This window comes from Dromiciops gliroides, chromosome 5 (genome assembly GCF_019393635.1).
Source record: "Dromiciops gliroides isolate mDroGli1 chromosome 5, mDroGli1.pri, whole genome shotgun sequence".
Lineage (NCBI taxonomy): Eukaryota > Metazoa > Chordata > Mammalia > Microbiotheria > Microbiotheriidae > Dromiciops > Dromiciops gliroides.
The window spans coordinates 87,102,450-87,118,139 of NC_057865.1; the positions used below are offsets into that span (position 1 = coordinate 87,102,450).

Here is a 15,690-nt window from a genome sequence, read left to right on the forward strand (position 1 = left end):
TGGGAAGTTTTCTTAAACCTTAAACGTAGCTCTTTGCAGCTTCTAATTATTGACTCCTACCCCTGAGGAGGCAAGTAGAACAAATCTGATCCCTTTTCTCTAACAGCCTCTGAAATACTAATTCCTAGCAAACATTTCTAATATATCACATGACATTTATAACAGCATATGAAAGAGATTTTCCTTGGCTCATCTTTGAACTGGGCCTATCTGCCACTGACAAGGTTTACTATTTAGATCATACTATTCACAGCCAGGCATTTAGTGGGCTGAGGTCACTAAGCTTTTGTGCTGCAAGCATTATTCTGCTACATGATGAAATCATCTTAACATGACTAAATTCTAGAGAAAAATTAATAAGTTTGTTTACAGGCCTGCTTCCCCTTTTTGCCCTCTTGCATTTTCTATTTCCTTCAATAAAAATTTAGTGTACAAAACACCATGCTAAGCACCAGTTAAGATCCAAATGTGCTACTTTCAGTCATAGTGGTTAAAGAGAAGGTTAAAAAAATACAGAAATAAGGGGATAACTAGGTGTCACAGTGAATGTTCAAATCTGGCCTCAGATACTTGACACCAGCTGTGTGACTTAACCCTCGTTGCCCAGCCCCCCCCCATTTTTTTTAAAATACGGAAATAAAGTTAACATATAAATGCACAAAGAGCCACAAACAAAATGGCAACTTGACGATGGAATGAAATCATTACTGATGGAGGTGAGGGAGGACTGAGAAATAAGAGGGGGTTTCATTAAGGAGTTGGGCTTTTATTGGGTAGGAATGGGATATAGGGCATTCCTCAAAGGAAAAGGAAAATATGGGACATTTATGTGAAGTACTAGGATACCAACTTAACTGTAGTGTAATATACACTGGTTAAGGTAATTTTAAAAGACTAGAAAGGTAAAGTGAAGGGGAGGAGGTGGCAAGTTGACTCCATAGGAATCTAATTTTAAGGAAAAGTAGCATGAACTTTCCTCAGCAAGAAATATAGATCCACATAACCCATAAAGGTGTTGTTCAGTAGAGAAGAGAAGGGACCAATGCATAAGGAAGGGATGAGTCAAAACCCTGAATCAAAATCCAGGTCCTGAGCCTCCAAATCAAGTATTATTTCCACTTGACCATCCTGTGGCTCACCTAATCTACTGTGTTTCAGGTCTTCTATTTTATGCTAACCTGCCTTATTTTCCCCCAAATAGCTGCATTCCCTTCTCAGAGATTCATGTTTAAATGTAGTATCATTTAAAAGAAAAATTACTTGTCCTTATCATAAATTATCAGAATTGGAGAAAGTGATTATTGGTAAAAGCTCTGCTATCCAAAATACAGAGGAGACCAGGTGTTCTGAACAGTTGTGGGCTAATCCTTTACATGCTAAAAATTAAACTTTTTTTTAGAAAATAGAAATAATTTCACAACGTATTAAATATGTTTCCACAGATAACAACTCCTCTATGCCTTGTACAAGTTGACTACATTTTGCACTAAGCCTCCTCTAAGTCTAAAAATCAAAAGACATCAACATACCATTCCTGGATCTCACTCTGGCCACACGACTAGCCCCATCTCCTTTAACAGCCACATAAAAATCTTCACTATTGTCTTCTACACATTTCTAGCATGTAAACTGTCATTGCTAACAAGCTGCAGATGTCAGAGAAAAAGGCAACAAAGCTCAGAGGCCCAATCAATGAACAAGCAATTTATAAATGCCTATTATGAGCCAAGAACTATGCTAGGCACAGGGCATCCAAAGGGGAAAAAATTTGAAATAATCCTTGCCATCAAAAAAATATGCATTCTCTCAAGGGAGACAACATATATATCGATAAGTACATTTAGAATTTTTAAAATTCAAAACAGGGTAGTTTTAGGGAGGCACTAGCAACTGTAGGAAGAAGGAAATCAGACAAATATAAGGTCAAACTTCAACTGAGTCTTGAAGAAAGTAAAGTATTCTACAAGGTAACAGAGAAGTACATTCTAGGCATGAAGGAAATTCAGTGGAAAGGCATGGAAACAGAAAATGGATTGCAATATATCAAGAACAGCAAGAATTCCAGTCTAGCTCGGTGATAGGATGCTGCATGGGGAACCAAGCACAATGAAGATGGAAAGGCAAGTTGGGGCCCAATTATGAAGGACTTTAAAAGTCAGGACTTTATAAGCAAAAGGGTAACACTAGAGTTTACTGGACTGGAATGAAGAGTCACTGGAGGCAGAGAAAAGCCATTAGCAGGCCATTGCAAAAGTACTAAGGGCCTAAACTAAAATGCTGGCTGTTTAAGTATTTAAAAAAAAAAAAAAAGATGTATGGAAGAGGTAGAAGCAACTGATAAACGTAGATGCATCAAAATTTTGGCAACTAGCTGCACATGATGGAAGAGTTAGCAATCAAGGATAACGCTATGGTGGCAAATTCTGGTGATTAAAAACATGGTGGTTCCTTCAACAGAAACAGGTAAACTGGGCTTTCTCGTCTCATGTCCCAACAGCGATGAGTGTGGGGCATTCACAGGGACCCACGAAAGTCTGAAATAACCTCAACACTGTTATCTAGAAACAATACCACAAAAAAGGAGCAGCCTAAAAACAAAGCTGTATTTTCCTATTCATATTAGAGGTTCCTGACTGATAGTACCAGTGATACTCAATCCTACCTTTCCTTCCCAATACCTACTGGAGAGAAAAGGGAGGGAACATTAAAATCTACTATATGCCAGGCACTGTGCTAAATACTTTATAAATATTCTCTCATTTAATCCTCACAACAACCCTGAGAGAAAGGTGCAAGGGACAACAGGTCCATTTTCGGATCTTTCAGAACATGACTAAAGTAGAAAAAAATTTAACATGATTGTACTGTAGAACACATAGCAATCTGCTTACTGTCTTGGGGAGGAGGAGGAAAGGGAGAGAGGAAGAAAAATCTGGAACTCAAAATCTTACAAAAATGAATGCTGAAAACTATCTTTACATGAAATGGGGGGGGGGGAATACTGTAATGTGAAAATTTTGTTTCAAAACAAAAAAACAAAAAAAGCCCAAGGATATAAACAAAGTTAATATGCACTTCCAGGTTTACAGAGTGCTACCTTCACAACAGCTTTGTAAAGTACATAACACAAGTTTCACCCTTATTTTATAGATGAAAAAAACTGAGACTCCTTAAGTTTATTGGTCATGGTCATATGACTGAGTGATGAAATTAGGGTTAATAAAACCAACCACATTTTTTTCCATCCACTTTGCTATAGTCAAAACAAACTATTTTACAATACTGTAGATTTTCCTTCCACTTAAGAAGTCAAGTCTGTAAGACAGCTCCTGTGCCTGCACCATTTTCTGCATGAAGCCTTTTCTGATTCCTCCTAATGATAGTGCTCTTACTCCTCAACTACTTTGTAGTCAAATCAATAAGCAATTACTAAGTACTTTACTATGTTCCAAGCACTGTGCCAAGTTCTTACAATACAAAGAAAAGTAAAACAAACAAAAAATAACAGCAAAACCAATCCCTGATCTCAAGGAACTACTGGAGGAGACAACATGCAAACAACTATGTGCAAAGAAGAAAGATATATAGGCTGACTCACAGATAATGACAGAGGAAATTCGCCAGCATTAAGTTGAGTGGGGAAAAGCCTTCTTGTAAAAAATGGGATTTTTATCTGAAACCTGAAGGCAGCCAGAAGAAGTATTAGAAAGAAGAAAATTTCAGGTATGGAGAAAGGCCAATCAACATGCATGAAAATATAACTTTTTAATTAAATAAACAAATCAAAAAGCATTTATTAAGCACTCACTATGTACCAAGGACTGTGCTAGTACTACACATACCCCCCAAAAGGTAAAACAGTCCCTGCTTTCAAGGAAATTCACAATCTAATGTGGGAGACAACATGCAAACAAGTGTGTACAAACAAGACACACACAATCTAAATGGGGATAACAGAAGGAATGAACTAACATTAAGGGGGAGTAAGGCTTCTTGCAAAAGGTGACTTAAGGTGCATAATTTTAGAATTACGTCTCCTCTAACATTTAATTCTTCCATATATATTTGGGCAGGTTCAGCCTTTTCCTCTGTCCTACCCTTACGTCCTGAAATAAAGTATGTAGAAGATAACATTTGTGAATGACTCAAGTCTATTAGTATATTAGTATGAATATCAACTACTGTAATGTATTATAGATGATGAGAGTTTGGGACACTTGTATAGAGGTTGACTCAGATTATGTCGGAGAAGACAATGGTCAAAAAATATTTCCAGCCGATAATACCCCTTCTTCAAGATGAGCTCCAAACTTGTCAAACTTGTCTGGCAATAATATATATGTCCTAATGCTGATATGAGCATATATGTGGCATATTAATGTCTTTTAAAGGTTAATAAAGAGGTTACTAGAATCTTCTGCCCACAATGTAGAAATATCCTGTAATTAACATGCCTGTAGCATAGCACAAATTCTAGAGTGACTGAGATCTCAAGTATCATCCCAACACTACAGGGCTATTCTATAGTTAATATGGCTTTGGCATGACAGAGTTATAGCATTTGATACTAATGAACAAACTTTCCACTTAATTATTTTTTCCTGAGTTGCTTTTTCCCTACTATCTGGCCACTCCTCCTCAATCTGCTATCTATAGCATCATCCATGTCTCAACCCCTAACTATGGATTTCAAAAGGCCTCAGAGTCCCAGGGGCCCTCTTGTACTTTTTGTGATTTCAGCAGTTCTAATAGGTTCAGTTATCGTCTTTAAGCAGATGATTCCCAGATTTATACATCCAATCCTAGCATAATCCTTGACCTTCAATACTGTATCACCAACTATTAGACATTTCCAAATAGATTCCTCATAGGCATCGCAAAACTTCTGTTGTGCAGTCTGACTCTTTGTGACCCCATGGACCACAGCACACCAGGTCCTTCTATCCTTCACTATTTCCTGAAATCTGTCCAAGCTCATGTTCATTGCTTCCATGACACTTTCTATCCATTTTATGCTCTGCTATCCTTTTCCTTTTGCCTTCAATTTGTCCTGAGTCTTTTCTAATGAGTTCTGTCTTTTTACTTTGAACCCAATGTATTTAAGCTTCAGCTTCAGTATTTGTCCTTCCACTGAATAACTGAATTAATTTATTTAAGTATTGACTAATTTAATCTTGTTGTCCAAAGATTCTCAAAAGTTTTCTCTAATACCATAATTCAAAAGCATTGACTTGTCAGCACTCAACTTTCCTCAAAGTACAACTCTCACAGCCATATATTACTACTGGAAAAACCATAGCTTTGACTATACAGAACTTTGTTGGCAACCTTTCTTCAAATGCAAAATTATTATTGTTTCCTAACTTACATATTTCTGCTCAGGGACCCACCATCTTTCTACAACAGAGGAAGTCTTTCTTACTCTCCCTCAGTCCATACATGCCTATCAGTTGCCAAATCATGTTGATATGACAACTCGCCTTTACCCCCTTGTTATCATTCAGGCAGCCACTACTTTAATTCAGAACATCATCACCTCTTGTCTGGACTATTGCAGTGGTCTCCTATTGGGTCTCACAAGCTCGTTTCTCCTCACCAATCTATTTCCATATAGCTACCGAGGTGATGATGCTAACCAAGTCTGCGTCACTCTCAAACCCAAAAAGCTCAAGGGGCAACTCATCGCCTCCAGGATCAAATACAAACTCCTCTACTTGGCATTTTAAACTGTCACAATCCAGCTCCAGCCAGCTTCTCCAGATCTTCTCTTCATTATTCCCATACCCAACCAAACTAGTCTACTCACTACCCCAGGTTCTGTTCCTTCACAGAAGTGTCCCTGTACCTAAAAGACTGTGCGTCTTCCCATGTTCTACTTCTGAGATTCCGTTACTTTCCACTAATATGAATTGATGTAACATCAAAGAAGCAGATTCTGAAAACCAAAAAGCAAGACAACTAAAACAATGTAAATGGGAAAGAACACTAACAAAACAGAAGGCTATATAATGAAAATGACTAAGCTTGCACAGAAGAGATGAGAAAAATGTGTGTCCTTCCCTCCTTTGCAGAAGTCAGGGACTATGTGGCGTAGAAAACTGCATATGCTGTCAGAGTCAGTGGGTGTCATGATTTCATGCAAGAGCAATGGCTTTTATTTTGTTTTAAATTAAAGGGATGGCTTGCTGAGTAGAAGAAAAGGATGTATGGATGTGTATTATATGTATACATATATGTACACACATACATTAAAAAACGTATGTATATTTATGTTCAACAGAAATAAATTCTGAAAAAAGACTCTAGGCTTGTTTCAAAGTTCAACTCAAGTGCCACCTCTACTACAAAATCTTTCCTGATCCCTTATGGGTTAGTGCTCCCCTAATCACCCCATACTTCACATTTATTTAAAAAATATTTTCTATTTAATTTATGTGTAGGTGCTGTTTTCGCCCATAGAATAAAACTCCTTGAGGGCTATTTATTTCATCTCTCTATGTTTGAGCACAGTGCTTGATACACAGTTTGTGTTTAATGAAGACTGAATCAGAATTAGCTTTGGCTACTGAGGTGCAGAAAACAGTTTGCCTCCAGATTTCAGTGAGACTCTATCTTCTGTCTCTTCACTGACAACTCTTTTCTTCCTACTATAGTATATATTGCTAGCCACCCCCAGCCCTGGGGAACTCTTACTTCATTTTCTCCCTTCCCATCTCTTGACTTCTGGTGCTTCTTACCATTCTAGCTGTTTGTACAAAGAGACTGGCCTTTTATGGACACTGCCCAGTCTCAAATCTCTTTCCTTTCCATAAATTGAGTCAAAGCTCTGGCTTCTTTTAGCTGTGTTTTTTGTTAACAACTCAGGAGCCTCCTAGTGTGAGATTTTGTTGGCTAGGAGTGGAGGGAAACAAAAGATTTCTTTGTAGGGACCAGGGTTTTTCTAGATATGTAATATAGTACTGTCTATGGGTTCAGGACAAGATAAGCCTGGATGTCACAATTCAAGACCAAGATGTAGAAATATTAACTTATGCTTATTAATGCCTACTACAGATATAGTGCTATGCTAGTAAGCAGTGGAAGGGTACAAAGAATAGACAAGGCAGTGTTTCCTGCCCTCAAGAACACTGGGCCTAGTAAATACAAAGGGAGAATACAGAAAACCCACACACCAGCATTCTGCTGCAAACAACCCCTTATGAACCTTTTTCATGCATACAGACACTGGGAAAATTTTGACTAATGATGTGCAAACTCCTCATTGTTTATAGGCAAATAAGATTACAGCCAAAATATTACAGGCATCACTTACCTAATGTACAGCAATCATTCCCTAACGGTGAAGTAATAGTGTGTATGTTTTCAGATAAAAACTTTCAACTATTATTAACACACACACAAAAAAAAAACATCTAGAAGAAATCTTCAGTGTGCTCCAGAACATGTTCTCCTAAGTCTTTAAAGCTTAACTAACCAGAAAAATAACCTACTTTTCCTCTCAAGTAAGCATGCTCACTGTTCAAAACGTAATTCTTTTAAGGCACAACCACATGTAACACATTCAACTCACAATCATTTATTAAGTAATTTTTAAACGTATGGCCCTGTGTAAGGTAGACAGGAACAGAAGTGAGAAAATGCAGACAAGAGGAGTTATAAGGTCAAAAATCTGAAATTAGTTTGATCCGGATCTATAATTTCATTGGTATAGAGCACTTATGGGAAGAAAATTCCTTCTACCTAAGCAGATAGGTAACTGTTCTGAAAATAACAGACTTACAGAATGCACTGAGAGGTTGAGTGATGGTGCCAGGATCACAATTACTGTTATGTGTCAAGGGTGGGATCTAAAACCAGAAAGTCTTCATAAGAGTTAAATCATTTCTCTAGGAACTGTCCCATGTTACCTTCCCTATAAGCTAAACAAGAGTTAAAAACCTAAGAAAAACTGTTACCAAGGTGGAATTTGTTATTTATTCAGTTTCTTTTTTTTTTTTTTAGTGAGGCAATTGGGGTTAAGTGACTTGCCCAAGGTCACACAGCTAGTAAGTGTTAAGTGTCTGAGGCCGGATTTGAACTCAGGTACTCCTGAATCCAGGGCCAGTGCTCTATCCACTGAGCCACCTAGCTGCCCCTTTTATTCAGTTTCTAAAACCAGAAACGTAAAATAATTTTGTGGGGCAGAACAAAAGGGGTTAGGGTACCCCTAATAATCTCTACTGCCCAGCAGCTCCACCACTTATCCTTTCTAACTTCAAGAAAACATGCTCCCAAAGATGGGGGAAGACTGGACAGAAGGTGGCCACAGCCCTGGCAAGAGCAAAACCGTGAAGATTTGGGGGTAGGATGGTTAATAGTCACTGTTGACAATAAAGAGTAGAGGAAACAAGAGCCAGACCAGACCAGATGACCATTAAATTACAGAAGGCAAACTTCTCGGCCCTGGAGAGATACTGAAATCAGACTAAGCCTGCAGAAAATCAGCTCTGATTTATTCATGAGGGCAAAAATACTATAAAAAACTAACTGAACCATGTTCTGTGCTCAAAGTCTAGTCCCTAACCTGAAAAGATCTTGACCTTGTAACACAGAAAAGAGATGAACATAGAGGACTTTGAGGAGCAAAGTGAGTTGAAGATGCCCAGTTTTTCCTATACACATTCTCAGCTGATCCTTTGCTACTGGTCACCTACAATGCTGATAGCTTTGAGCACAATGGACTGGGTGGCAGCAAATCGATAAAAATTTTTAAGCCCCCACCATGTGGCAGGCACTGTGTGAAGCACTAGGGAAACAAAGATAGATAAATAACAATCACTACCCTCAAGGACTCACAGACTAGTACAAACAATAATGTGCAAACAAGATATAAATGGGTTAAACTAGAAATAACAAAAGCTACACAAGAAGGTTTGTAGGGCTCTAGGAAATGAACCAGTAGAGAAGAGATGAAAAATAAGTGAAAAGAGTGGGGGTGAGAGAGGGGACAATCTGCTAAAGGAAACAGAATGGAAGGGATTGGTTTTTGAACAAGTTAGCCTTGGTAAGGCATAAGACCACTTCACCATGTAAGATGAGATCAATGAGGATTTAATGGCAGAAGGCTAATGAGTGACTGGAAATAATAAGGGAGGAGAAGAGGGAACTCATGGTGAATGACTGTCATTTTTTTCTGTAAAACATGAGGCAAAACTCTCAGCTGAGAGAGTGGGGGGAGGGGAGAAGCCCTAAGAGGTTTGAGGAAGGATGAAAATGTCTGGAAAGCTGCTGTGGAGAGTGGGATAGGAAGTTGATAGGAAGTATAGTAGGCCTGCCCAGCATGTGTAGCGGACTCAGAAAAGTTGCATTTTCTCCACCTTCATTTAGCAGCATATGTGTAAGCACAAATACAGTAAATGGCAGAAGTAAGCCAAGACTGGGAGTAATCAGTGATATGATTAAGGGGGTAGAGAATTCAAGAGAGGAGGAGAGTGTAAAGGTGAACTGGTTTACCAAGGAGTCAAGAAGGGAAGAAGAGGAGAGGGTGGCTAGTGCAAGGCAGATAGCTGAGAATTGAAGGGTCAAGAGATTGGAGGTCATACTATGAATGAAGAGTAGGATTATGTAAGATAAGGCAGAGGGAGAAGCGAAAAGCCAATAAGTTATTGTTGGATGAGGGGATTTCAGAATTTCTGAGCATGGAGTGACACATTCTTCAATACACAGGAGGACAGCAAGATCTATGACCATCTTTGTGTGTGGTTCAGGTAGGGTGAAGGAGAAGCTCATGGGAGAAGAAAGTGAATGCTTTGGATATTTGAAGGAGAATCAAGACACCTGCTGAAGTCCACAGTATCAGAAGAGGAGCTGGAAAAAAGAGAAAAAATGTTAGCCAGGTATAAAACTTAATGAGGAAGGAAAGGGACTGACCTGGGCATCTGGAGACAACAGCTACCAAAATTTAAATTGGGTGGTGGACATGAATGGCATAAACATTAAAGGAAGAGAGGTTACTGACTGATGGAGGAACAGCAAGAATGCGGAAGTGTCAACGGGGAGTAAAGAGTATTTCAACTCCTCCGCCTCCAACAGTAAGCTGAGGAGAATGAGTAATGGTGAAGCCAGTACTGGAAAAGTGGCCTGAGACATGAGGTCATCAGGGGAAACCCAGGTTTCAGTAAGAGATGGCTGACAGCAAGAGTGGGAAAGGAAAATACTTTAAATGAAGAGAAATTCATTGCCTATGGAATAGGCATTCCAGAAGGGACAGTGGAAGGACTAGGTAGAGTTAGGGTGAGACTTTAGGGTAGAAGGGTTGAGGGGGATGGGATGAGGAATTGGGTAGTAGAGGGTGTTGAGTGGGGTTTAGATCATGATCTACAGGAGTTCAGAGTCCTTGGGATGTAAAGAGTAAGACCAGGTGTGAGAATGTACCACTCCTCTAGCATCAAAGGACAGCCACAACCCAGCTGGGATATTAGCCCGGAAGCAAGAGGCAAAAGATGCCTTGTGCTGGTACAGATGCAACCAGCTGATTTAGGGCAGATGGAAGATGCCTGCCCTGGCTCTGGGCAACCTTTTCTCAGAGGATGTGCCGTCTCCCACAAGAGGGCTCAGAGCCAGGTAGTCATCTTATCTCTCTACAAAAGCAAGCATCATAGGCAATGGGAATATACTAGTCTTTTCCAATGAGTATAGGAGTGAAGCAAGAATGCCTACTCTCCCCTCTATTATTTGATATAGTTCTGGAAATTCTAGCAACAATAAGACAAGAGAAAGAAATTAAAGGCATGAAGCTAGGTAAAGACGATATAAAACTATCCCTATTCCCTGATATGATTTATTTAGAAAATGCTAGACAATCAGCAAAAATACTAATTGAGATTATTAATAGCATTGACAAAGTTGTAGGCTACAAAATAAATTTTCAAAAATCAGCAGCATTTCTATGTGTAATAACAAAACAGAAGAAGTGATAATAAAAAAGGAAATCCCATTTCAAGTAACTTCAAGATGCACAAAATATCAGGGGATAAACCTCCAAAAGCACAAAAAAGACTTGCATAGCTTCAATTACAGAGTGCTCCTTAAAGAAATAAAAGATAACTTAGGTAGAAGAATACTGAATGCTCATGGCTAGGTCTTGCCAATATAATAAAAATGACAATATTACCTAAATTAATTTATACTTTTAATGTTATACCAATTATATTACAAAGTGATCCTTTATAAAATTTGCTAATAACAAAATTCATTTACAAAAAAAATCTGTAATATCAAGGGAAATTATGAAAAGTATAGGAACAAAGGAAGACTACCAATTCCAGACCACAGTCTATATTATAAAGCAGGAATCATCAAAACCATCTAGTACTGGTTAAAGAACAGAGAGACAGATTAATGAAACAGTATAACAAGGGAGATTCAAAAACAATAGAAATTAATAAACTAGTGTGTGATAAAGTGGAAAATATAAATTACCTAGGAAAACTCCTTATTTGATTAAAAGTGGTGGAAAAATGAGAAAAAAAAAAAGTCTGGTGGAATTTAGGCTTAGGTCAATGTTTTAATTAAATATATAAACAATTACAGGTATTCTGTGCTACAGATCTCAAGTTACCCAAATGACATGAGTAGAAGAATGGAACAGGGGCTACATTGAGATTATTTTTTGGTATCATTAATAGATTAAAAAAAAAAGAGGTCTATGGAATCTCAAGATGAAAGCAAGAATGGAACTTACACTTTATGGTATATACAGTTAAGAGAAAATTGGGACAAGCTACATAGATAACTATTTAAGTATGTACAGTGTCCTAGAAGACAGGGGCTAAGGAAGAGAAAGGCTAACACCAATCAATCAATAAACATTTATTAAGCACCTACTATTGTGCTAGACACTGTGCTAAGCTTTGGAGATACAAAAAGTAGTAAAAGACAGTCCCCTCTTCACATAGCTTACAACTAATGGAGAACAACTTGCAAACAAATGTATACAAAAAAAACTATTATAAAGGATAAATATGAATTAATTTAAAGAAGGAAGGCACCATAATTAAGAGAAACTGAGGAAGGCTTCTTGTAAAAGATTGGATCTTAGCTGGAACTCAAAGGAAGACAGGGAAGTCAGGTGATGGAGATGAGGATGGAGGCATGAAAGACAGCCAGACAAAAATAGCATGGAGCGAAGAAATAAGAGTGTCCCGTTTGTGGCACAACCAGGAAACCAGTATCGCTGGAATGAAGAGTATGTGGTGGCGAGTATTTCTGCAGATATCTGTGATGTAACAATAATGACAAGGAAGAAATGAGGGAATATGAAGGATATCTGTGACAGCATTCTACTATTATACTGTTATGTTATATTATGTGTATCTATAATCAGTGCTGCTGCATTTGTTTTTTGGTTTTTGGTTTTTTTTGCGGGGCAATGGGGGTTAAGTGACTTGCCTAGGGTCACACAGCTAGTAAGTGTCATGTGTCTGAGGCTGGATTTGAACTCAGGTACTCCTGAATCCAAGGCCCGTGCTTTATCCACTGCGCCACCTACCTGCCCCGTGCTGCTGCATTTGTAATGAAATGTATTTAAGTGTTCTCAATCACATATAATACTGTACATGTAACAAATATAGGGTAGAATATAATGGATAAATAAATGGATTTGCAATGCACTTAATATTTATCACTTATTTTTGTGCTTATAATATTCAATAATCATTTTGGTTCAACACGAGAATCCTACCCAGACATCTGTCATCTTCCTCTTGTCAACAAATAATTAAAGTACAATTATTTAAAAGGATCAAATTGAGGGGCAGCTGGGTGGCGCAGTGGATAGAGCACCAGCCTTGGAGTCAGGAGGACCTGAGTTCAAATCCGGCCTCAGACACTTAACACTTATTAGCTGTGTGACCCTGTCCAAGTCACTTAACCCCAATTGCCTCACTTTAAAAAGAAAAAAAAAAAGGATCAAATTGTAATGCTATAACCTCCAAAAAGGTTTTAAGAATTCAACTTGATAATGGCCCAGGAAAACCAGCTTGTAAGATACTTGGCATTAAATTCTAACTGATTCAAAGATGGCACATACTGTCTGTGTGACCACATGCAAGTTATTTAACTTTTCAGTGCCCCATATAGCAAAGATGACAATTTGCAGATCTGCAGTGGAATGATCAAATTAACTCAAGCCTAATCAATCTTATCCCATCCTCAAGTATACAAAAAGTCCATTTGTCTATCTGAAGAACAGCAGCAAGAGCACAAGAAAAAGATATATGCTGGTAGGATTCTACAATTGGGGCATTAAGTTTAAAAAAGAACTGAAAATGGCTATTTTTGTTATCAGCCCATGATCAGGGTTTACTGTTTTAACCTGTATTATACAATGGTGAGATGGGCTAGAAAATATTTTACAAGCCGATAAAACAATTAACTGACTCATAAAAGACTTTTTAAAATACTTGTCAGAAGCATGCACTATTTCTTGAATAGCTGAGCTTTAGAAATCTTTTTCTCCATTGGATTAATGTAAAAACTTGTGTCTAACCAACTGTCAGTTTACTTGCCATGCCCTCAACCATTTAGCTACTTGCCTTTTTTAAAACAAGAAAATATACAACATTAACAGATACAGACAATAAGTAAAATTAATACGACAAATTAGATTTAATGCAGTTCCACAGTTACAAAAGCAATTGAAAGTAGCATCATGTTAAACAGTCCTTCTTTAAGCCATCCATTTCATCTGAAACAAAAGCCAGGCTCTGCTGGATATAAATTTTAATTCTTTCCAAGGGGTAAAAAAGCAAAAATCTGCTTTAAAATGGTTTCATTTTGGTCACTATCTTCCCTCTCACATTCTATTACTGGTTAGAAACTTGTCAGAATCACTTAACTTGTTCCCTGTGTGTCTATGCCAGTGCCAATGTGGATGATCTGTATGCCCTAAAAGCCCTCACAGCTACTATATCCACAAGAGCTAACAAAAATTCTTTTGAAGAACAGGAAAACCCTACTTCTAACTGAAATAACATTCTGCACGGCAAGAGACTAGTAACTCCTTAATCCAAAGTAAAATGTTAACTAGCTGGTTCAATCTCACAAGATAGTCTTCTGCCACAGGTTGTAGGTGAGCCTCCTAAACAAACGGATGTTGATTCTGATAAAGACCATATGAAGGGCAGGGACCATTTTTCATTCTTGTCATTGCATCTCCAGTGCCTTAAGCATAGTAGATAGTCAATAAATGCTCACTGAATCTCATATGAAAGGCAGGCTTACAAATTTTTTTCGATTAATTACATATCGCAACAAAATGTTTTTCCCTAAGCTTTGGTATCCACAATCACTCACATACAGTTATTGGAAAATGAGCTTTGTCTCTAAAAATCAGAATCAACATGGTCTACATGGCAAACTATGTGGCCATTAAAAGCCTAAAATTCACTGTTAAAAGCAGAGCACTAACACTTCTAACATGAAATTAGTCAAACATAATTATGCATTTTTAGCAATTCTCTGAAAACATACTTTAAAAGTGATAGTAAAGCCAGCTAATCACTAAAAAAAGAGCTACATTTTTTAAAAATGCATCATTTACATTTGAAAATAAAAGGTACCCCATGCTAAAAGGCCTATATGAGGCTCAGAGAACAGAAAATTAACTGTAACCTCAGAGGAGTTTTTGGTCACAATCATAAGTTCAGGAAATGAAAAATAGTGAAATGTCCATCAGATACACAGTTATCTATTTACTTTACTGCCCCTCCCCCCTTCAAGAAAAGATAATTCCAAAAGGAGTTACCTTGCACAGGGGTTACTACTGTTCCTTTGAAATGTGGATTTATATGTATGTTCTTCGGTTGTTGAGGGGTCACTGGTGGGGGGGTCATCATTATCCTGGGTGTTTCCATCTGGGGTGGCATATGCATTCCTTGAGGAGGAGAAGGATGGTGCGGATGCTGTAAGGGTAGCAGAGGCTGTAGCTGTTGCTGCTGGAATAGACTTCTAATAGGTTGCTGTTGAGGAGGTGGTGGCGGAGGTGGTGGAGGTGGAGGTTGTGGTTGTGGTTGTGGTTGTGGTTGTGGTTGTGGCTGTGGTTGTGGTTGTGGCTGTGGTTGTGGCTGAGGTGGTTGGATTAACCTCGGTGAGTGAGTCTGAAAACCAAAGTAAGAAATAAATCCAAACAAGTCAAAAATAATTTTAGGGCAAAAACTTAAGGAATTCTGATTAAATTTAAAGTGCTATCACTTAGAAAATGGACAATTTCTGAAATCTAACTCAAGTAAACCCATTCATGGTGAAGGGGTGGGATTATTGGTTTAACATGAAGAAAACCCTCACTATGGGGATTTAAAAGACAAGCAGTAGTCTCTTAGCACTCTGTTGAACACAGATGAGACCAAAACTAGCGAATGACCAACTGGCTAAATACCCCAAGCCACCCACGACGGTTATCCCATTGGCACTTCCCAAAACAATCCTGTGTTAGCATCTCTGGAGTCAAAGGAACCACATCAGGCACAGTGCACAATCAGAGTTTAATTCACTGCAGACTACACAGTTCCAAGGTCTCAAGTTTGCAACATCTTGCTCAAACACAGGATGTGGGTACAAGAGTTTTTATCAGAAATCGACCCAATTTGCTACTTCTCCCTGATGTTACAGAAATTTAATTCTAGACACTGGGTTTTGTTTTTTAAATGTGTT

General features: G+C 38.2%; 1 protein-coding gene across 6 annotated transcripts in view; it reads right to left on the minus strand.

The window, feature by feature from the left end:
• Nucleotides 1–15,690, minus strand: part of RBM33 (RNA binding motif protein 33) — a 185,599-nt gene that overhangs the window by 107,837 nt on the left and 62,072 nt on the right. For all 6 annotated transcript variants that reach the window (XM_043965518.1, XM_043965515.1, XM_043965516.1 and 3 more), the window contains one exon: nt 14,786–15,137. In XM_043965518.1, the coding sequence (XP_043821453.1) occupies nt 14,786–15,137 (352 nt within the window). The remainder of the gene's footprint in view (nt 1–14,785; nt 15,138–15,690) is intronic.